This window comes from Oryza brachyantha, chromosome 8, assembly GCF_000231095.2.
Source record: "Oryza brachyantha chromosome 8, ObraRS2, whole genome shotgun sequence".
NCBI classification, from domain to species: Eukaryota; Viridiplantae; Streptophyta; class Magnoliopsida; order Poales; family Poaceae; genus Oryza; species Oryza brachyantha.
The window spans coordinates 11,524,693-11,549,305 of NC_023170.2; the positions used below are offsets into that span (position 1 = coordinate 11,524,693).

At 41.8% G+C, this 24,613-nt stretch overlaps 2 protein-coding genes across 4 annotated transcripts; one reads left to right on the top strand and one right to left on the bottom strand.

Annotated features, from left to right (window-relative positions):
* The first annotated feature begins 10,982 nt into the window (after nt 1–10,982).
* On the top strand, nt 10,983–13,765 carry LOC107304727. Of its 3 annotated transcripts, none has more exons than XM_040527235.1 (5): nt 10,983–11,028; nt 11,121–11,179; nt 11,508–11,676; nt 13,276–13,389; nt 13,523–13,765. In XM_040527235.1, exons 1-5 carry the CDS (start codon nt 11,017–11,019, stop codon nt 13,532–13,534), a joined length of 366 nt encoding a protein of 121 aa, XP_040383169.1. In that variant the 5' UTR covers nt 10,983–11,016; the 3' UTR covers nt 13,535–13,765. The 3 variants fall into 3 exon arrangements, with proteins under 3 accessions (XP_040383169.1, XP_040383170.1, XP_040383171.1); XM_040527236.1 differs by having other exon boundaries at nt 13,526–13,765; XM_040527237.1 differs by lacking the exons at nt 13,276–13,389; nt 13,523–13,765 and adding an exon at nt 11,997–12,316.
* Nucleotides 13,766–15,153: 1,388 nt separating this feature from the next.
* Nucleotides 15,154–17,547, bottom strand: LOC102713487. The gene has a single exon (XM_040527159.1). It carries the CDS (start codon nt 17,545–17,547, stop codon nt 15,154–15,156), a length of 2,394 nt encoding a protein of 797 aa, XP_040383093.1.
* Between the last annotated feature and the right edge of the window lie 7,066 nt (nt 17,548–24,613).

Sequence of the window (24,613 nt, forward strand, 5' to 3'; positions counted from 1 at the left end):
GTTCAGATTGCTCGCTTCAAGCTAAAATTAAGCAGCAAAGGAAAATTGCAGTTCTAGAAAATGTAGTTGGTGATGATCATCAGATCAGTAAATGTCAATCATTAGGCGCATGGCCTTTTTGACTTTTAGTTTAGAACAAAGACGAATCGTAACATGGCACACACAATTGTCCAAAGCAGCCATCCATATCGGAGAGACTAGACTAACCCGGCCGGCATCTCAGCAAGAACGTTTCTGTGGTCGCCGGTGACTTGCCCTGACATTGTAGCAACTGGTGAGGCATTTCAAAAGATCAGAACATTGGAAGGGAACTAATTTATCCAATGTGAGTACATGGAAGATGGGTCCTGCATCGTCCCCCCGATGGGTGGCAAAAAAAAAACCCTAGTAGCTGCCACCTCTCTCCCTCAACCTCTACCTCATCGCCGCCAGAAAGTCGCATGGTGAGCAAGAATGGCGGTGGTGGGGCAACACCTAGGTGGCGCACCCGGGCAAATGACAACACAAAGGTGAAAACTCCATACAGCGATGGGCCGGCGGCTATAGAAATTTTTCATTTGGCAGTCGTATCTATCATCACATCATAAGTCTACTAAAAGTCTAAAGTTACAAAAGAATTTAAAATAAAATATAAAATATATTTATATAGAGGTGTTCTTCTTGGTCAAAAGGTCTACAGCAGGCTATAGCGCCATGAGCACCCAACACATGCAAAGCTGGCTGCCTAGCTCTCTCAGGGACAATGGAGGTGGCTAGGACATCCAAGGCTGTGGCCAGATCTGGTGAGGCTAGATCAGGCCAGGTCATGCAACCAGCACGGTAGGGCTGATGGTGTAGGCCGACTACATGGGGATTGGTAGTGAAAGGCTAGTGGAGAGGGCCTCTTCTTTCATCAAGTTCTACATAGGTTAGGAGGGATGGCTAGGTCCTATGTCCCTCGAAACAGAACGTGTTGGTGGTCATGCGAGGCGGCGACAACTCAGTTAGGAGCTGATGACGGTGGGCATGGTGTGGTGGTCTCCGGTGATAACAGATGAGGGGAGGTGGCTATTGCCCTTGCCGGATGTAGTTGCGTCGAGTATGGCTTCTATCTCCCATGCTTGGCAATGGCTGCTGCAAGAAGGGTTGGAACAGGTGTGGCAATAAATGGTAGCTCTCTCTCCCCTCCACCACCTGCCATGTGTCGCCATTGGAGATGAGTTTGCACGCCTGCGACACATTACTTGGGTGAGGCTTGGACTGCAATTTTGATATTTTGGTACTTTTTGAAAACTTATTTTACAAATAGACCCCTAAAAAAACTTATTCCCCGAATGGACCTTTCTGACGGTGCCAACATCATCAACAACGTCGTTGAATAGGACGGCGCCAATGTCATTGGCGCTGAGGACATAGTTGTAAAAAAGTTCTGGAAAAAGGATTAATCTGTAAGAAAAAATAATTACAAATTGGTCCTTGGTGCCAATGTCATTGGTGCCAAGGACCTATTTGTAAATATTTTTTCTTATGTACAGGTCCTTTTTTAAGAATTTTTTACAAATTGGTCCTCGGCGCCAATGACATTGGCGCCGTCCTTCACCATATCAATGACTTAGCTGTCTCGAGGGGCCAAGTTTGTTGACGCCATCATCTTTACCGCCGTAACATTGGACCACGGCACCAATGATGTTGACGCCGAGCTAAAAGGTCTATTTTTGGTTGAAGTTTTTTTAAGGGCCTATTAATGATTAAAGTTTTTCAAAGGGCTACAAGTTAAAAATTCAAGGAGGCTTGGAGCTATGGATGCAAATGGGCAGATAGGCAGCAGGTGAAAGCCTTGCCTGGTGTTTGTTAGGTCAAGAATAATGACACATTCAAGTGTTGTTTTCCCTCTTGGGGGCACCAACCAGCTGCCATGCCTCTCTCGTAATGGAATACTTTTGACGTCGAAAATTCGATCCGACGTGTCACACATAAGGCCTGAGAGTCCATCTTAGACAGCTCCAGTGCAGGACCTAAATTCATAAAATGATGCACGGACGTGCCAGCCAGTTTGATCCTGAAATTGACAAAATGAAAAATAAAACAAGACGATCGGCTATCGAGCCGATAGGTAAATAAAAGCCCAGCCGATTGGATGTTGATGCTGCAATGGTTAGCCGATAGGATGAACGATCGGCTGCAAAAAGTTTGGATTGACTGGAAACTTTATAGAAATAGAGTTAACTTAAATATTAGACCAACATAATCCGTCAAGTTACTTATTAATCTTAGTCGATCGAACAAAGCCCCTATAACCAGATCAAACTAGACGTACAGAGATTGGACCTAACCAAGACAGTATGTAGTCGAGCACGATATGATTATAGGAAACATGAAGATCGATAAGGCTAGTAAATAAACCGACGAATTACTTGGAATAAACAATGAATCATGTGTTGTGATTGGCCAAGACCAATTAACATGCAATCCTCATAAGTCGATACAACATAAATAACTGTCGATCTAACTAAATCAAGCCGATTGGTATAGAAATAATGCAGTAAAGCAATCGGCTACTCTATTGATGTAAATATGATAAGCATGTAGATCAGCGAAAATTGTCGGCTACAGACGGCGGACAAACAACTAAGATCTATAAAATACCTAGCCCAGATTGCTAAGAATAATCATAGAAGATCGGACCCAACCGAGACAGTTCAAGATTAAACCTAGCAATGTCAGGATAGATACTAAACAGATCTAGATTGCTATTAAGCCAATGAGCCGATGATTGGTAACTTATCGGCTGGTACTCCGATAAAACAATGAACAAAATACATAGACCTGATATAAACTATCTAGCAAACGCAATCTACTAGATCGGTGCTAACCGAGACAGTACTAGATTGAATATGTCAAACGGCGAATATCAAACCAACATAGATCACTCAAAGTGGTCGACCAGACCAACTCAAAACACGAAAGTGATATAAGTTGAAACTGATACGATAACTAGCAATCGTGCAACTAGATTAGAAGATCAGATCGAACCGAGACAGTTCTAATCTAGCCGAACGATTACCGTAGCCCGGCGGAACATAGGACTTACCCCTCCATCGGAGATCGAGACGATGCAGCCCCACGTCAGGTGCCAAGTTCCGTCGGAGTTGAAACCTCAGTTAAGAGGGTGGCGATGCACTGAGAGTAATTGATCTAATTGATTGGTAGATGATTTACAATGACCCGAGGCACACATATTTATACCCTCGGGTGGATAGTAATCCGTGTCGGACATGGCTCCTAACAGATAGAAATAACAAACTCTATCTCTAACACGACCCGGTTTCTAATAGATAAAAGAAAACAAACAAGTCCCAATAGGACTCTAATCTACTAGAGATAAAATCCTATCTAACTCTAACTACTAGATAAAATTACACCGCCAAGCCTTGGTCTTCATGATTCCCTGTTGAATTCTAACTCTTCCAGATAAAATATCTATCGGCGATTGCACCATTCCTTATCTGAATCCAATTCAGAAATTTACCAAATTTTGGTGTTAACACATGCCCCCAGTTTTGAAGTATGAGAACTCAGGCTTCAAAGTTATCTTCTCTGCTCCGGCTTGGGCTACTCCAAAAATCCTCTTCTCTTCGTAATCGGCTTTCATGTACCGATACTGCTTGAATGAGATGGGCCAAACTTGCAAACTCATGGCAAAAGAATTTGACTTTGATTGGTTCTAGTAGCCCTCCGAATGCAAGCTCTGCCAACTTTTTATCATTTAAGCTTAAATTATAACATCGGCTGTGAACATTACGAAACCTTTGTATATATTCCATAGTCGATTCTCCTTCCTACTGCTTAACCAGAATTAAATCTGTAAGTGTCATCTCATCCACGCTAGCAAAGAAGTATCTGTGAAACTGCTTCTCCATATCGGTTCAACTTTCGATAGAATTTGGAGGTAACGACGAAAACCATATGAAAGCTGATCCAGAAAGTGACAGCGGGAACAACCTAACCTTCAGGGTACCATGAGCCGATGCCTCTCCACACTGTGCTAGGAATCGGCTAACATGTTCAATAGTAGAAACATCACCTTGCCCTGAAAATAAGGAGAACTCCGGAATCCTATATCGTCGTGGCAATGGAACCCTATCAAACTACTCAGGATATGGCCGCCGATATAGATCTATTTGCTTTTTTGGTCTGATTCCAAATCGTTCCCTCATTATCTCAATAACTTTATCGGCCAACTCATCTTCCTTCGATCGTATTCAACATGCCAATACTTATGAGGTTCTTCTGGCCGATGTTGCCCCCCCGAGTCGAACTCCTTGAGTAATGTATTCATCAAGCATTGTCTTGATTAAATCTTGCAACATATTCATCAAAACTCCAGATTGACCAAATAAAGCAGGATGAATTGACTCATTTACCGCATCTTGAAGTGTTCCATCCATCGACTTTGGGAGCTGAGTCTTCTAAACTGGTCCTTCCGGTGTCATGACGAAACTTTGAACACAACACCTCCGAAAATCCGCCAAGGATTGCTCCACCAGTTGTTTCTGTTCTTCTGTCAAATCTTCCATTGTGACTGAGCTGTTGACATTGACTTTTTCGGAAGACATCTTCGACTTCTGCTCAAACGATCGCTTGTGAGTAAAATTAGCACGTTGTCCCACCAGGCGTGCCAAAAGTGTGTTGACGTCGAAAATGCGATCCGACGTGTCACACACGAAGGCCTGGGAGTCAATCTTAGACAACTCCAGTGCACGACCTAAATTCTTAGAATGATGTGCGGGCGCGCCAGTCAGTTTGATCCTGCAACTGACAAGATAAAAATTAAAACAAGACGATCGGTTATCGAGCCGATAGGTAAATAAAAGCCTAGCCGATCGGATGTTGATGCTGCAATGGTTAGCCGATAGGATGAATGATCGGCTGTAAAAAGCTTGGATCGGCTAGAAACTTTATAGAAATAGAGTTAACTTAAATATTAGACCAACATAATCCGTTAAGTTACTTATTAATTTTAGTCGATCGGACAAAGCCCCTATAACTAGATCGAACTAGACGTATAGAGATTGGACTTAACCAAGACAGTATGTACTCGAGCATGATATGATTGTAGGAAACATGAAGATCGATAAGGCTAGTAAATAAACCGACGAATTACTTGGAATAAACAATGAATCATGTGTTACGATTGGCCAAGACCAATTAACATGCAATCCTCATAAGCCGATGCAACATAAATAACTGCCGATCTAACTAAATCAAGCCGATTGGTATAGAAATAATACAGTAAAGCAATCGGCTACTCTATTGATGAAAATATGATAAGCATGTAGATCGGCCAAAATCGTCGGCTATAGACGGCGGACAAACAACTAAGATCTATAAAATACCTAGCCTAGATTGCTAAGAATAATCATAGAAGATCAGACCCAACTGAGACAGTTCAAGATTAAACCTAGCATTGTCAGGATAGATACTAAACAGATCAAGATTGCTACCAAGTCAATGAGCCAATGACTGGTAACTTATCAGCTGGTACTCCGATAAAACAATGAACAAAATACATCGATCTGATATAAACTATCTGACAAACGCAATCTACTAGATCGGACCTAACTAAGACAGTACTAGATTAAATATGTCAAACGATGAATATCAAACCAACATAGATCGCTCAAAGTGGTCGACTAGATCAACTCAAAACACGAAAGTGATCTAAGTTGAAACTGATACGATAACTAGCAATCACGCAACTAGATTAGAAGATCAGACCGAACCGAGACAGTTCTAATCCAGCCGAACGATTACCGTGGCCCGGTGGAACGTAGGACTTTCTCCTCTGTCGAAGATCGAGACGATGCAGACCCACGTGAGGTGCCAAGTTCCGCCGAAGTTGAAACCTCGGTTAAGAGCGTGACGATGCGCCGAGAGTAATTGATCTAATTGATTGGTAGATGATTTACAATGACCCGGGGCACACATATTTATACCCTCAGGTGGATAGTAATCCGTGTCGGACACGACTCCTAACAGATAAAAATAACAAACTCTATCTCTAACACGACATGGTTTCTAATAGATAAAAGAAAACAAACAAGTTACAACCTCACCAGCCTCACCGAGCCGAGCTCGAATGGCTCAACGAGCCCAGCTATTCACGTACAATTAAAAAGCCACACCCTGTTTGCTTTCCACACGTTACAACCTCACAGTAAGTCTGAGCCTATCTTCATCTTTTTATATAGCTAGTTTTATCCAGGAAGCCAACCATCAAAGCACATTCTCCAACAAAACGTTGCATGGTGGGGTGTATCTCTATGGGTGCAGTGCAATGTCGCATCAACTTTTCGTAAAGCCTACAAATAAAGTACTAATGGTACTCCAGTCAAGCTCGCTACTAATATTTCAATCAATCAAGCTCATGCCTAGTCCATCGTATGGCTGCAGCCATACCAATACTCCAAGCCCGTGAAAAGTTTGAAGCTCGAACGAGCCAAATACAAGCCTAACATAAAGCTCGAGACATGATGAGGCTCGGCTCGAGCTCGGTTCGAGTCTATACAGAGATCGAGCCTAGATAGATAGGCCCACTCAAGATCGGCTCGTTGACAGCCCTAGCCTCCAGGCAGTTGGAACATTGCTTCTTGATGGTAGTGATTTTGTTTGAGGATCCACACCTCTCCTATCCTTCTCACTAAGGCCACAAGTGTTGTTAGCTAAATGGAGATGTTGGGGTGTGTTTTGGCTTTAGCTTTCTTGTAAGTATTGTGGCGTTTGGTCACACCTAGCATCGACAAGTGGTGTGCCAATCCGATGGTGTGGACAAGTGGTGTGCCAATCCGATGGTGTGTGTTGGTGTTGGAGCATGGTGGTTTGATCCTTTTTCTTTTTTGGCTATACTCTCTCAAGACTGTAATCTTATATTTGTTTCTACTCTATTCAATGAAATTAGAGGTCGCTCAGAAAAAAAACTGGAAGGGTTCTCTAGGGTGTCATCGTCATACATTGTACTATATTATCAATGTTCAAGAGATAGACATACTTTTCTTTCAGAATGTGGGAATGAGAGGCCTAATCCTATATTCTCAAGGTTCAAACCCTTCTTAGCTTCATCTGACATTTGTACCACGACTATGGAAGTGAAGGTGAAAAACTAGTACAAAAATGAGTAGTCTTTGTAAAATTGCATCAATCTGCCAAGTGAAAAATAACAACTAAATAAACTAAATTTTATTCGCATTGAAACTTAGTTTTTTTTACTTGAACTAAAGCTCCACCTTAAAATAACCATTGGTCGATCAGTGTCCATACTACCTAGGACCTTCAATCATGGCAAGGATATCAAGATACAATATTTGTTAACAATATTTAGCTGAAACCTATGGAGGTGCTTTCCAAAACAAGGGTAATCCTCACTGGTATAAGCTAGAAATTCCAACACTAATTATAAAAACCTAGAAATTCTCACTTTGGTAAAAAAAGATTAAACCATATGCATCCACTAATCAAGTCCATGACTGGTCTTCCACCAGAATATATGGAGTTATTAAATTTTCAATTAGTAAGTATTAACGGTTGTTAAGTACCAAATTTTGGCTTCAGTTATCTCAGAAATAAAACAAAAGCATGTATTTATTACCTGCAAATTTGCTTAGAAAAATTGTTGTTCTGCTTGTTTTTAGAGATTATGTATAATGCAGGGATTATATATCAAATTAAGGAGAAAATACATCCGACGTACGAATAAGCACACATGCAGCAATTAAACCACAAGAGAGTTTATAGGCCCACCTGTGCTTATAAACCAGAGTATATCAACATAAGTAAGGTCAATTCAACATGTGCTTATAAAAGGACCCACTTGTCAAACTCAAGAACAAAGTCAGTGGCTAAAGGACGTTGACCTAGTTTGGCTGAACCACTATGTCAGCTGACCTAGCCTCTGTCCTCTAACCGTCGGTCGTCACGTGGAGGTTCCTTGTTTAATCCCTAGAACTGTTATGGGTGAAACCACCTCACACAATCGTCATTAAGCTGGTATAAATAGGTGGGTCAATTCTCATTTCAACACACACCAAACAATCATTCTCTATTCGATTTGTATTTATCTCTAGACTAGTGGAGTTTAGGCTAAGAGTAGCTTTACCCTTTGGTTGCCATGTCTTCCTGGAGATCCAAGTATAGCTCTCTTTCCCCTTTGTAAGACTTTAAGATATGCAATTATCTTCTTTGCTCATTGATGTGTTTGGTTCATATGGTGCTTTGTCAGTTATATGTTTCTTGTTTAGTTCCTACACATGCCTTATATTATGTAAGTTTAGGCTAATCAATCTATGTCATCACATTGGTTCAATTATATTTATGTTTGTCAATCTGGAGGGTTGGAATCATATAGGGGAATTAGAGTATTGTTTGGCCATGCAAGCATGGTGCATGCTTTGTTTGGTTAAACGTCGTTGAATGTGGGTGTGCAACACAGGTTGTAGAGGTAGACTGTAGGTGGTGATAGTCGTGTTCATCCTTTATATATAATCCTCCATGTTTGGGTATATGACGTAAGAGTTCATAAATTAGTCGTAACCATGCTGATAGAACAGCAGGGCACGGTCTCTCGATAGTGTCTGGGTACATAGAAATAAGTCCTAACCTTGTAGGTGGTGAAGGGTTGACAGCAAAGGGGAGGACATACCTCTCCACCCACCCGCTCTTCCCCTCACTAGGTTTGTAGGTGGCGAAGGGCAATGACTAAAATGACAAAGGGAAGGGGCTGCGGTGGTGGTGGTGGATCTAGCACCACTGGGCTTAGGAGAGGCGTGCTTGGGAGAGGCAGATCCGCCTACTATAAGTGCAATATAGAGTATAGTTGAATAAAGGTAGGTGATCTTTTTCTCTCGAGAGGGATCCGACGTTCTTTTTTTTATGTCACCCACACTACGACAAAATCGATTTTTGGATGACACCCTCATCAAATTCTAGATGGACCATTAGAGTTCCCGTTTTGTGATGTTGTTAACCGTGAGGGAAGAATACATCCTGCCTACAAAAACTTACAATTGCATGAGGACCAATAAGAGGACCATTTAGGAAAATAACAACACTATTGCAGACAGGCTACAAAGAGGCCGGGTTGGGAAAGCTTATTATTGTAGGCTGGCCTCTTAATGGTCCACCTACAATAATCTAAATTTTGATATAATACAATTTGCACAAAATTTTTCATGTAAAGTTGGATAAAGATAAATTTTATATAAAAAATGTTGGTCTTGATGAATCTAAAACTTTGGAATTGACCTTTTTTTTTCATTTGATGTGTTTTACAGGCCCAGATATTCTATATAACATATCGTATTTTTTATATAAAATCTCATATCTACATTTCAAATGATCTCAAATGAAGATATAATTTATATGAAAGTTATAGAACTTAACTATATCTACAACTTTGTAATGATTATATTTTCGTTAAACATTATTTATAAGTATTATAAGTTTTGGAGAAGTGAAGTCAAAATAATAGCATCTTGTTTTTAACCACCAAGTGCTTCATAGTCTAGTGGTGATGATGGGTGCAAGTGGAACAAGATCTTGGGTTTGAATCGTATAAATAACATATGTGTATACCATGATTAAAAAACATGGTTGCTAATTATGGGATACTCGGATACGAGTTAAATGTAACCTCATATTGAGTCAGTGAGGAGTTTACCAATCTCTAGATTGTATCCTGGTATTATTGGCTTTAACCCTATCTGGGATGCATAGGCTTTATCTTATCATATTATAATTCTATTTGTAACTCTGCCCCTTGGTATATAAGGGGAGTAGGGGTCCCAATGGGCATGGCATCCAAGCAGGCAGAGGGGGTGGGTAACCCCACCTGCATAGTTTACTGCTAATCCAGATCATCGACACTAAAATATATAGGTCTGTGAGTGTGTAAGGTGCTAAAAATAAAAATATTTAACATGGTCCACCTAGGATAATTGATTATACTAAAAAGGTGGGTTGTCTGCCGACATAGAGGCTTATTATTTGCTGACAAAAGAGCTAGGCGGGCCAAATAGCCACATGCACAAATAAATTCTGATTACCCCAAGAAGGTGGGTTGCCCGCCTGCATAGAGGCTTATTATTATCTACCCTATAGTGCACCAAGAGGTTTCAATCATTACTCATTTACTTATTGGACAGATCCAACAGCTGATATCATCTGCATCCATCGAACGGCTCAGATCTATTCCCTGTCTCCCATCTATTCATAGCACGCACCTCCTCTATCTCTGCCTCCGTGACCGCGTACGCCGCCTACGTCGCCACCCGCCTGCCCAGAACCCTAGCCGCCCCCACTTCGCTCCCCCCACCGCCACCTCCCGTCACCTCCACCCCTCACTCGGCCTCCACGCTGCCCGCGCCGCCTCCTCCCTGCCTCCACCGCACTGCCGCCTCCCTCCATCGTCGTCGCCGCGGAGGCCACCTCTTACTCTACATTGGGCCACCACCATCGCCTCTACACGGGGTCCTCCCCGCCACTCCTCCACCGCCTGCACCGCCTCCCTACGTCGTCATCGCCTCGGCCGTCGCCTCCACCCTGCCTCCACCGCACCGACGCCTCCCTTCATCGTCGTCGTCGCGGCTGCTGCCTCCACCTCCAAGTCACGGACGCGCCGCCTCCCTCCATCGTTGTCGTCGTCTCCGCCCCCAATTCGCCGACCCCTCGCCTCCATCCTCGTCGTCGCCCTCTTCGCCCCCCCCAGTCGCCGTACCGCGTCAGCTCGGGCCCACGTGGGCCGCCGATCTCACCGGTGGCCTTGTTCACGTGCTCACCGCCTCCTTCCCCACGCCAACGTCTCCTCCCTTCTCCTCCTCCCCGGCATCACTCCCTTCCCAAACACCTAATTACTTTCTTGCAAAATATTAACACCTCATCGATCAATACTGTTTATAGTAATTTGTCGTGATGTATGCGTGCACTTATCTTCACCCATCAGCCTACTGTAATGGATAACATCGTTGAAAGCGCCCCACTAAATCCATGCTCATAAATGTATGCAGGTGGTCGCTGATCTTCTCTCTGGTTAATTCTCTCAAGCACCTACTACTAATCTTCTTTGGTTAATTCTCTGAAGCACTTTACAGGAAAGGAAGTTTGAGGGTGTAATGGAGATTTCTATCCTAAAAGCTTTCAATTCGCCTAGGTAATTGTCTGTCATGCCAAAGATGTCCTATCGTGCATGGTGTTATCATTATCTTATTTTTCAAGTTCGTAAAGTATGAAGCAAACTGCAAATGAGCTGAGCCCATGCCTGATCTTAAAAGGAGAAAGATATAGTGTTGTGTCAAAGTGGTAGTGTCATTTTCACAATTTTTTTTTGAATTATGTACTAATGTATTTTTGTCCCTACCTACCCTCCCCACCGCATGTTGGTAACATAATCTTATTAAATATTTCAGTGTATGATTATGTTACTTGCTCCTCTTATCAGTCATTTCTTACAGTTAATTTGTATTTGTTTCTTGATTTAGTATGTTTAAAATGAGAAGAAAGTGCCACTGCCGGCTGCCTCTGTGCACCAGGTGCTCAATAATCAAGATAGTGCCTCACAACAAGATGATCTTTGGGACATATGAGAGGGAAATATGGTGCTGCCATGTCACCGGAGACCTCCATTCTCATGGCGCACCAATTGATATGGTCAGTATTTGTTTACGGGTGTGCCATTCGATTAAACCTAATTCATGTGGTGCCAATGGTCTATATGGAGTGCTTTTACTAGGATGTGGATTTTGGGAAGAAATACCGTCGATTATATTATATTGACCATGGTTTTTTTGTTTATTTTAAACAAGATATTTCTATTAATATGCAAATGGAGTTACTTCATATGTAATTCGTGTGTAGCTCCAAAATTTGTTATTTACTTTAGTTGGTACATCACTATCTTGTCTACCTGTATATACTCAAGATCTATTGCTGATTTTTTTTTGTTGACTGGATGTTTGTATTCTGGGCAGGTAGCAAGGTATACACCGCCATATATTTGTGTATTTCGGTCTTCTTTTTGTTTAAAGAAATAGAAATCAACATTTCAAAGTGCACCAGCCTTAGATGTATGAAAAGTTCAGAAGGAGATAGGGGATGAAACTTAGATGTGTGGGTTAGTGCTGATCATTTTGTCCTCAAACTTTAGACACTGTTTTTTAGTGTGAAGAATTGGAATGTGTATGGTTCTGAAATGAACTATGCCCCAATTAACATATTCAGTTGTATCCCCTTTTAAATTAGCTCATTTATTTTCATATCTTTCATGAGCAGAAAAACCCTGGTGGTTAAAAACATGGATTACCAGATGTTATCGTGTAAATTTGCCCTGAAATATAAGTTGGTCATCTAACCTTTTGTTTAGATTTACATGTGATTATTAGTGGAAAATAGTGCACTGCACTAGAGTGAAAGGCAGGCACTATGTTCGATCGAGGAGTCCATAGCCCTCGTGTTATTGAAGCTTTTTTTATCTAAAATAGCCTAACAAAGGAGGCTGGTGGAAGAAGAGAACTGAAGCAGGAGCAGAATAGAGGTTTTTTAGTTTCTGAAACTGTCTTCCATTCCAACTGAATGGGTGATATATATAGTAGGAGTACATGGTCAAGTCAGTTTGTCAACCGTGTATTCCAGCTAGATGTAAAATCAAAATTGACTAAAATACTATAGGCGAAACAAAGTGACTGCTACAACATTTAGCTTCCTGCCTAAGGAAAGCTACTACTGCTAACTAGCTAATATAACTAAAAACTAACCAGAATAAGGACTATACTAACAGTTACCAATCCTTCCCAATTGCTAGAAAGCAATTACCGTGTGAAACGACGACATCTGTGTTTTTCTTTTTTTGATATACGAATATAGTGCGTACTCGTGATCTTTAACTTGTGAGAATTTAATTCTTGGGATCTTTTACATAATCTGTGAGTAGTAGGATTGTTCTGATTTGGAACATGACTCTGGTTGAAAACTTGGATGAGCCCGTGTGAATTATATCTCCTCTTCAATGCACATAATTCCTTTCTTTATCAGTCAGTTGTACTCTATGAGGTCTAGAATCAATGTTGAATGCACAATCAAGTGATAATGTCTGGTCATATTGTCAATATCTTGATTTGGTAAGATAATATCACGGCAAGCACCTGGTTCGCATTTCCAGTGTAAGCATCCATACTCTTGTGTGTGTTCATAAACAACACTTATTTCAAAACTGAAAGATCGAAGGAATGTTATGCTGTGGTGGATGAACAGGTTACAATGAGATTGAACAAGCAGCCCTATGAGCATGGAGCGAAGAGGAACCATGGTACACCATATGCCCACCTTATTGGAAAGAGGGCTCCACTGGAAATTCTGATGTGTATGGTTAGTCCTCGCATCATTTTTTTCCTTCGTAATTTGCAATTCTGATATGCTGCTATAAATCAGTCTATAACTCCACACCGTATCATTTGCCCATCATAATATATACTCTGCTTCTTTTTTGTTAATCCTGTAGCAGGTAAGATGACCTTCCAGGTTTGTAAGTGGCTTGTAAGTTGTGCTTTGAGCAAGAAGAGCAGTGAATAGCTATATGTAGTGTGTAGAATAGTAGACGATGGATGATTGGATTGCATTGCTGTGTATGTTGGTCTTACTGAGCTCAAGAATGTATTTTTCTTTTTATGACATTTTGCAGTCACACCTTAATGTATGAATATTGCTTTCTATTTTGTTTCCTTTTACTAAACTCATTTTATTTTTGAATGGTAATGTAATTTTGATAATCTATTTATCAAATTCACCCCAGGATGATGATGTGAGAACTAGAAACTATTTTCATTTATTGGAATGAAGTTTTTCATTTATCAGAGAATGACGATAAGCTTCATGTCGCATTCCTTATAAAGGGAAAATGAAAAAACGCAATTTATTTCAGTAAGCTTTCCAGACTGTTAAGTTATGTGTGTCTTTTTAGAAAAAGTTATATTTCAAATTACTTTTAAAAACAATATTAATTCAGTTTTCAAGTTTGTAATAGGTAATACTTACCTTATCATTTATTGATCAGATATCTCATTTTGCATGATCTTCTTTCTTCCGCCTTCACTCTGAAACTCACCCTTAGTATGGTTTTCCATTTTCCATTTGTCTCATTCCATCCATCTGAATATACAAGTCAATCCCTCGAGTCAATCCCTCAAGTCAATTTTTTTTTAAGATGAGGATGTTAGTTGCATAAATGTTTGTGTATGAATTTGAATTGATGATGTTTTACATCTCATGAAGTTAATTGCCAATCCTCCAATGGACTTTTAGCCTAATAGTGCTACTTTCTTTAGTTGATTGATTTACATTATTAGATACCACCGTAGCGTTAGCACAGGTACAGTACTAGTAGATAGAAAGAGCTTGGTGGGCAAAATAGCCTACATGCAAAAATAAAATCTGACCGCCTGTAAAGATATTATCTGCAGTAGCGTCAGGCTTTTTCGGTGCGGAGGATTTTAAAACAAAAAATGAAGGAAATGAGTTGTTTCACTTTTAAATACCAGCATTTTAAACATAACCAAAATGTTATTAAAAATTAATCAAAAATAGACAAGTAGATCATTATGTGATATATCACCATACAAACTTATCATTTGAAAACAAAAATAAGAAATTTGATTGTACTTGTATATGTCGACCGAGATATCACATATTGCTCAATTATTTTTTAAAAATATCTTTTAAGTGACATGACAGGACGAGGGGACTTTCGTGTTAATAAATAGAGTAAGCAAATAATAAACAGATACTCCCTCCGTTTTTTAAGACGCCGTTGACCGGACGAGGGAACTTTCGTCTTATTAAAAAATTTTGTTAAAACATATAAAATTATAAATCATACTTAAAGTTATTTTTAAGTAATAAAACAAACTATAATAAAATAGTCAATAATTATATAAATTTTTTAAATAAGACAAATGATCAAACATAGATTAAAAAGTCAACAAAAACTACTTAACATGAACATGTATTGTATGTCTATATTTACCACCGGGCTACGGAGGCTTCAGCTCCTCCCACCTGGTTGGCATCATTAAAACCACCTGCCCACCACCTGCCCTCCAACAAAACTAAGAGAATAAGAACTGCAAGTAGACATTAGCGGGTGATGCCGGTGTGGGTGGCGAGCGCCCACAGCAGCGTGATGAACTCGCCGCCCTGCGCCAGCGCCTCTGCGTGGCCCTCGATCTTCTCCGACGGCGCGATGTACACGACCAGCTCGGTCCACACCTCCGCAAGCAGCGCCCACCCGCGTGCCACGTTGCTGCCGTCGCCGTCGGAACCGCGCCACTCCTCCAACAGCTGCTTCCTGAGCTCGCCGCCCATGTTCGCCGCCTCGTCGGGGTCGGAGACCTCCTCGACCCTCATCACTCGGTCGAGCCTGCTCTCCGACTTGCTCCGCCGCCGCTTCTTGCTCAGCGAGCGCCGCAGGGCACGCTTCGCCGACTTGTACACGCGCTGCGACCCCTCCGTGTTCTCCGGGAGGAGCTCCGGCGCGCACGCCACCAGGTACGCGCAGTACCTGGACAGCGTCGACGCGATCGTCTCCTCCTCCGCCGCCGCGCTCCTCGTCTCTACCGCTCCTCCGCCGCCGGCATTCTTCATCTCGAAGAGGCTGGTCGCGATGTGCCACACGAGGATGACGTGGGTGACGCTCCTGCTCTCGCACGCCCACAGGAGGTCCTGGCGGCCACGGCGGTGAAGCACGGCCACCCCGTTGCTGAGCTGCTCGGCGCCGCCCGTCTTCGCCGCGAGGGAGCGGAATACCGCGCGCTTCACCTCCACCGGCACCGGCACCGATGCCATGCCGAGGAACCGCTGCTGCAGCAACTTGGACACGATCACCCACGGCGTGTGCCTCCGGAGGTCGAGGACGCACACCTGGTTGAACCGCATCCCGGCGCGCGGCGGCCGCCGCCGGCCGAGCCGCTTCGCCCACAGCAGCGCGCGGAAGGCCTTCCGCACCCTCGGCGACGACCGCCACTTGGGCCTACGCGCGTACTCGCACAGCATGGACACCAAGAACCAGTCGGAGAACACGTACACCACGAACTCCCACACCTCCATGAGGATGAAGGTGAGGACGAGCATGAGGCAGACGAGGATGTTGAAGGACGAGAACATGACGCTGATGGTCCTGACTAGCTTGTGGCCAATGCACCGGAATAGCTCGATCGCCCGCCGTGACAGCATGACGACGTCGCGGGCGAGGCAGCTGATGATGGGAAACAGGCGGCCATTGCCGGTGATGAACAGCACCATGACGGCCTGGTTCACCACGATGAGGAACACGAAAATGTAGTTACCTACCAAGAACCACGGGCTACACAGCACCACGGGAACCACCGAGTGGTAGTAGTCCATGACGAAGTTGAGCTCCAGCTCGATCACGTGGAACGCCCTTTCTGCATGGTCGTCGTCGTCGTCGTTGTCGCCGTCGCGGAGCCCTCGGAATATGAGGTCGCGGTTTTTTACCACCACGTTCTCGTCGACGTCGAGGTCCTCGAACCTCGCGCGCAGCAGCTTGAACAGAGCGAAGGCGAGGCAGAGATCCTTCAGTTTGGGATGGTCCGTCAGCAACGCGTCCGCCGTGCCGCCGTCGTCATTTCCTTCCGACAGCTGCCATATGTCTCCCACGGTGATGAGATCCTTCTTCTCTTCCGACTCCGGTAGCTCCACCCGGTAGCCATCGGGGCCAACTTCCCGCTTGAGCCTGTCCTCCCCCATGACCGGGTACCAACACTTGCTCAGAAGTGCCGCGCCGCTCTCCGGCGCGTCTCCAGTGTCCTCATCGTCGATCATCTGGGCAGTGTAACCCACGACGAGTTCTGCGTTCTTGCCGACGGTGAAGGAACGTTTGGCGACCTCGACGGCGGCGACCCTCTGTCCGGCCTTGATGAGGGTGAGCACCCAGAGGATGGTGCACTTGGGCTTCCGTAACCCGTGCACGTACGAATAAATGAGGTAGCCGATCCACCCAATGCGGACGATCTGGTCAATGGCGTCCCAGAGCGTCTGCTGCTGGTGGACGGCGCGCAGCGACGACGAGCTCATGGCGGCGAGGATGGCGTCCACCTTCTTGCGCAGCAGCTCGACGAGGAGCATCCAGATGAGGATCACCTGGGCGCTGAACGGCAGCTGTGGCTGGCCGCCGCCGCCGCCGGCGACCAGCTGCTGCTGCTTCTTGCTGGCCTCGTCCTTGGCCTGGGAGAACATGTAGGACATGAGCGGGAGGAAGAGCGCGAAGGAGGCGTTGAGGAAGACGCGGACGGTGGGGTTGAGGGCGGCGCGCCCGGAGAGGCGGCCGAGGAGGCTGAGGCCGAAGAGGAGGGCGCCGAGCACGAACATGACGGCCGACGCGAGGAAGATGGCGGCCTCGGCCTTGTGGCCGTTGGGCGCCTCCAGGGCGTACACGAACCATGGCCGCGAAGACTGCCCGTGGCAGAACTGGTACGTCGTCGAGTTGCTCGTGTAGATGTCGTCGCACCGCATTTCCACCGATTCGATCTTGCATGCATACATGCTATCAGATGTAGCTATCCCACCCACGTATATATAAAGAGCTTTTTTTATGTAGTTAATAAGTACTCTGAGGTATCATATTATTTAGTGTAAAGTTGTTATCATAATTTTACGCTTAAATTTTTAATATTTGAAAATACATTTTAAGTATGACAAAAAAAAACTCATATATAAAACATATTTATATATACGGATGTGTTATTAATATCCTCTCTCCCCTCGTATTATAACATGTTTTGGCTTTATCTAGTTTGATCCGTGTATCTATAAATATGTTTTAAGGTCCGTCTAATGATCAAATGTTTGAAAATTTTAATTCCATCAATTAAATCCGGTAACTGTTGTTGTTGGATGATAATCTGAACACGCGCACGCAAGTCAAAAGGTTCATACACGACCTCCCCTAGCCCCCACTGTGCGCGTGTTTGATAGAAAAAAAATCAAACGGTTGATCAATAGCAAAAGTGAATAATTTTCAATTATTTGATAAGTAGACGGATCCATTATTTTTTTTCATCAGAATATTGAACACTTTGCTTCGAGTACAAGCAAAAATTCAAGATTATGTGCCCATTGCTCCATCAGATCGACTCCATTTATTTATTTATGGTCCGCCTATTAATCAAATGTTTAAAAATTTTAATTTCATCAATCAAATCCGATTAATGATGTTGGATGATAATTTAAAGATATGTAAGAAAGTCAAAAATTCCATACATGCTCTCCCCTAACCCTCATCTAGTGCGCACGTGTTTGACAGAAAAACAATAAATCAAACGTTTGATCAATAGTAAAGTGAAAATTATTTATTTAAGAGCGGGTGGTCCACTGTATTTATTTTTCTTTCTTTTTTTTTTGCTTTTTTTTCCTGCTTCAATGTAGGACATCGGCCCAAAATAAAGTGATTCGCTTAGTTGTTCCACTTTGACGAACACTGAAGCCAAGCACCTTCGTGATGTGCAGAAAGCTTGGATCAAATTAACTGCCAGCCAGGTTTCTACTTTGCGGCACGCGAGGTGTACCATATATATGCGCGATGCATGCGTAGGGTGTCAACGTGTCATACGCACTGTATATTTTGAAGTCGATTTTTTTCTGGTGAAACTATAAGCTAGAATTGTACTAAACAACAAGAATGGTGTGACCAAATTAAGTTAGGAGTTCAAAATTATAAAAAGATTCAAAAAAAACAGAACACAAAAGGATAAGTGGATATATAGCCTGCAGACTCAAAATCAATAGTGTAGATGTTTATGTTTCTAAGCAACACTAGCATTTGTTAGAGATATAGATATATGTGTTTAGAGTCATCGGATTCAAATATAAGCTCTATACATAGATATAAACTCCTAAAAAGATGAAATAGAATATTTGTCTTGTACTCCAAGTCTTTATCTTATATATATATGTGTTGACGTCAAAATGAGATCGCTGACACGTCACACATGTAGGCCTGTGAGTCACTTCTCAGAACGCTCCAGTGTAAGACCTAAATCTTAGAAACCAGACGTGTCAGTTAGTTTGATCCTGTAACTGATAAGACAGGAAATTGTTAAACCTAAAGCCCCCATCGGCCAGATAGCCAATATAGCTTTAGGACCCTAGCCGATACGTTAAACAATCTGCTTTACAGGAATTTCATGAAAATATATCTTATCGCTGAATTATGAGTAGGATAACCACTAAATAGTTCAATCGACCAACTTATCTTAAAAGATCGGACCTAACCAAGATAGTTTTAAGATTAATCAGCCGATTGAACCGATTTAGCACTTATCGCATGCGTAGTCAGCAGCCGATAGGATGTCAAATGAATTAAATATAGTAAAACTGCATTACTAGACTAATTACCAGCATAAAACAATAATAAATAACTGCATGCATATTTATATTAAACCTATAAGATCGGACTAAACCAAGACAATTCAGATTTAAACATAACCATGCATGAAGCCAATGTAATGCTGCGATATACAGGGAATCAACCATTAACCCAACATAATCCAATGACTTACATGTTAAATTTAATAGATCGAACGAGCTTCTATAGATAGATCAAACCAAATTTACATAGATCGGACCAAACCGAGACATTACGCGGTCCAATTCGATATAACTATAGAAAATATGAAGATCTATAAACTTAGCAGGCAAACAGATGAATTACTCAAGATAATGCCGGTTAGAACTCCAGCAATAAGATCCGATCTGTTAATACAAACCCAACTAACTAGATTGATCGGACTAAACCGAGACAGAATCAAGTTAATTGTGCTCATGCTGACATACCGAACAAATAACTCGCAAGACCTTGATCGAAAACCTGTAAATACTTCGAGCCAAAGACAGATCAAAGCAATAACAAGTCTTAGATAATTCATTAAACTACTAGATAGGAGATCGAACTAAATCGAGGCAGTCCTATCTAGCCGATCGATGAAATGACTATCACGAACTACATTGTGAAGCTGACAAACCGCACGCCGAGAGCTTGCTCCTGTCGAAAAGTTGGCGATGCGCTGAACACGTGTTGATCATATGAGAGTTGATGTCTTTACAAAGCTACAGGGCGCTATATTTATACCCAAGAATTAACTAACTAACCGAACATGGATCCATATCTAACGACTAATCTATTACACATGAACTCTAAATAGAGATAATACATAAACAAACTCAAATATCTAGATAAAACGAAGTTACACGGATTCTAACTACTCTCGAATCCATCTGCTTGATTCCCAGGCCCAATCGGACTCCTTTTCCCATCCGAGTCAAACTCCATCGGTTGTATCCGATTCGTATTCCAATTGTTTCCTGTCTAATTGCCATGTTTCCTATCTAATCCTCATTAATTCTAGTTTAATCTCCAACGATAATTTTCCAAATTCTAGAGTTAACAGTATGATGTACAGGGTCATCCCGAGAAATTTTGGAGCTCCGTGCGAAATGTTAAACAAGTAATTACATTCATCCTAAAATGTAAGTATTTTTAGGTTATTTAGTATGGACTAAAGTCAAAAATAAAAGACTATTATAAAGAGGAATGAATGGGGATGGTAGGATAAGTGAGGGATAAAATCAAAAGAATTTTAAATGTGACGTAATTGATGGGACATGAAGTACAATTAATAGTAATGCAAATACTTATATTTCGTTATAGAATTAAATTCACATAAATGTGGAACAGAGAGTACGTAACTTTAGTGACAAAATAAGATGATAACAACTTAGAGTCCACAAAATATTTTAGAGCAACATGGAACATAACAAAAAAATTTACTTACTAGAGTCCACAAAATATTTTAGAGCAACATGGAACAGAACAAAAAAATTTACTTACTTGGTAAATGAAGTTTTATGCTTTTTAATGTCCAAGCCATATTTTTTAACTGAATTGTATAAGACTTGTCTTGAAAGTTCAAATACTAGATAAAGCTATTCTAATCCAATTGTATAAGATATGGGTTGAAATTCGAATACTAGATAATACTCCCTCCGTCCCTAAATATTTGACGCCATTGACTTTTTTATACATGTTTGACCATTCATCTTATTTAACTTTTTTTTTAACATATGTAAAGCTATATATATGCATAAAAGTATACTTAACAATAAATGAAATAACATAAAAATAATTAATAATTTGAAATTTTTGAATAAGACGAATGATCAAACATATATAAAAAAGTCAACGGCGTCAAACATTTAGGGATGGATGTAGCAATAGATAGATGTTAGATGTAGAAAAAATTAATATAATGTGCATACTAGATAAATTAAACCTACGCACCAAAATTGGAAATTGGAAAATTTTAGGATATGTGCCTACTAGATAAATTAAACCTACGCACCAAAATGGGGAATTGAACATTAGAAATTGGGAAATTTTAGGATTAGGTCACCAAAAACGTACTAGTCATCAGCCAAACCAGGCGTACACTGCAGTCATGTGGCCAGCTTCAGCTTGCTGCCGTGTTGTGCCTGTGTGCTCCGTTAGCAGGACTTTAGTCTTATAGAAGCAGCGCTGCCAATGGCATGGGCGGCAACCGGGAGTTAGATGGCAAGACGATAGGGTCTGCTGAAACGGCTGGTCGACAATAATCCTGAGTGGAACTAAACTAGATTATTAAGTTAGATCACTATAAACTCGTTTATAATAAGTTAGGGGAGAATTTGTTTATCAGATTATTGGATAGGATGGATTAATAGATTTGCATGGCTAAAGTCTGGAATGCCTTCAACTATTACTGGGTTTGTGGTGGCAAGGTGCATAATTACTTCGAAATATCAAAAAGCAGTGGGTCTTTAGCCGACCAATAATCCGAAAAAACACCTATGGAGATGCTTATTAGATTATAGTAATCTAGCTTATGGATTATAATAAGTTATCACAATAATCCATCTGTTTATAGTAATCTTGAGTAAAAACAACCAGGGCCTAAGTCGACACAAGTCGATGTGCTTCATTTTACTGCTTCCACCAAGACGGTTAGGCCCTAAAAATTAGGAGTCCTGTGCAGTCACACGTGTTGCACACCCACGGAGATGGTCCTAGCGCTATATATATGCATAAAAGATCTTCTTATTTATTTTATATTTAATATTTTTCACGTTGTATTAGGATCGTAGCTAGAGCCGTGTCATTCAATCGTAGGTTCATCGTCATTTTCCATTTGTGCCGCACCAAGGCAGTTGAGATTAATCTTCAAAATTTCCCTACGACACCGCCGCATCAATTAGCTACCAAATATTATTCATAGATTATATTTTTCCAAGAATTAGTATTAGATCAAATTATTTTTAGCAGTGAGACCCTATTTTGCCTCTGTCGTCGACAATTCGACGTCGTTGTCTTCGTTGCGAGGACCATTGATCACCTCCCGCCGACAGCCATGGTTGTTGATGCTGGTGGTGGCCACCATTGACAAGAGCAAAGCCTGACGTGAACAATTAAAAGAGCTAGTAGCAAAGATGAAGCTCATCAATTTCTTCTGTTAAACACCGTTTCAAAATGACCAACAATTCCAGCATCAACATGACAGCAAGATCGAACGCATACATCGATCTTGATACATTTGCATGCATGCTTTAGATCAATAAATCAATTAAGTTGTCGAATGCATGCGATAGACACCATCATCAGTGGTTTCGAGGAGTTCGACATCAAGCACTGCTCTGACATGCTGCTAACCTACTTCGACAACATAGTCCAATCATGGATCAAGGCAAAACAACACATTTTTTTACATTTTGGCTCTTTTTAAAAACTTATTTTGCAAATATATCCCTTAAGAAACTTCAGTAAATAGACCCAAAGCTTAGCACCAAGAAGCTTGGCACTAAGGGGTAGCATGAGGCATGAGACAGTGTCATCAACCCTAGCGCCGAGTTTGGAATACATAATACATGCTGGCAGCTTACTGGCTGAGGGACGGAGCCAGGCAATGTGGCAGGCAAGGTCCTGGCTGGCAAGGGCCCAACCTTTTCCTTTCCCTTCTCTTACCTCTCCCTTCTCTTCTCTTTCTTCCTCCTCCCTTGTTGGTTATTTGTGTAGATCGGAGTAACGACCTAGAATGACTATATGCATAGTTTTTTAAATTTTTGTTGTGATGAAATGGCTAATTGATTCAGCCTAGTGTACAAGCATGTGTGCCGTACTCAGTTTTCTATGTGAGTATGTGACATCGTATGGAAACCCTAGAAATCAATATATGTAAAGTAATAATCTATTTGTAATATGACATTGATATTGTCATTTTTTTTTTACGGTAGACAAGGGTGCAATTTTTCTTTTTTTCTTTTTTTGAAATGTGAATGGAATCCCTAGAAGGCAATGTATGTAAAGTAATCTATTTGTAGTATGACATTGATAATGTGATAGTTGTTTTTTTTTACACAAGGGCGTAATTCATGTTTTTCTAAATGAAGGTAGTAATTGCACAGTGGGTAGCGCATGTATGTATGGCTATAAAATTTAATTTGGATGTAGTAAGATTTTGTATATCGTTCATAGGATGCTTAAGAAGGATACAACCGGTTATTGCCCTAAGCAGCAACCACCACCGGATACAACCCATCCCATGTTTTAGTGCGGTAATGAAACCTAAGCCTCCTAGTCTTGGTTGTGCTGCAACTAAGCCTATAGTGCTTAGAAACCTAAACCGCAACCGAAGCCTAAGGGAAGGAAGGCAAAGACCAAGCCCGTTGAGGTAAATTCTGTTGTTACAAATTTGGGATTTTGAATTGTTGTTAAATTATAATGAGTTGGTAATTAAAGCATATAATTTGTTGGCACTGAAGTCATTGCGTTCTATGTGAGACTTCATCGAGTGGATTGATAAGGAGATTGACCCTTCTGATGCTAGCATGGTGGCTACATGGCGCGAATGGGAAAAAGAACTGTTTGAGGATCACATGGCAAATGCGGCAAGGTGAGAGTAGAGCAAGAGAAGAGAGAGGGGATAGAGCTTAGAGAGAAGGCGAAGGAGCTAAGGGACAAGCAATTGTGTGAGAAAGGATGAGATAGGAAACTTGCTAGGGCGAAGCATGTGAAAGAGGTCGAACCTGAGGCCACTAGGAAGAGGAAGTATCCAAGGTGGACCAGTAGAGCAATAGAAGTTGTAACATGAAGGGAAAGAGAAATTTCTTTGGTCTCATCAAAAAGGGCAAAAATTTGAAAAATACTAGCAAAACGATCACGTCGCCACATGAAATTTCTTCCGTCTCTTCAGCAGTACCGATGGCTACTAATGTTAACCACTTTGCATCACCAACCCTATGAGTCTAGTAATCTTTATCAACAAGGTAATACGCCACTGTCGTTGTTTTATCTCTACGAACGGATGTCTCGTGTTCTCTGATAGGAATCTCTACGTGATGCTTCAATCAATGCCTGCAATGACCACATCCTCTACAATGGCCATGATCACTTCATTGACAATGTCATTAACTATGTTATCTATTACGGAAAAACTGCATCGGCCCAACATCACTATAGTGATGAGGTTCTACATGACGTACAGACTCTAACTAG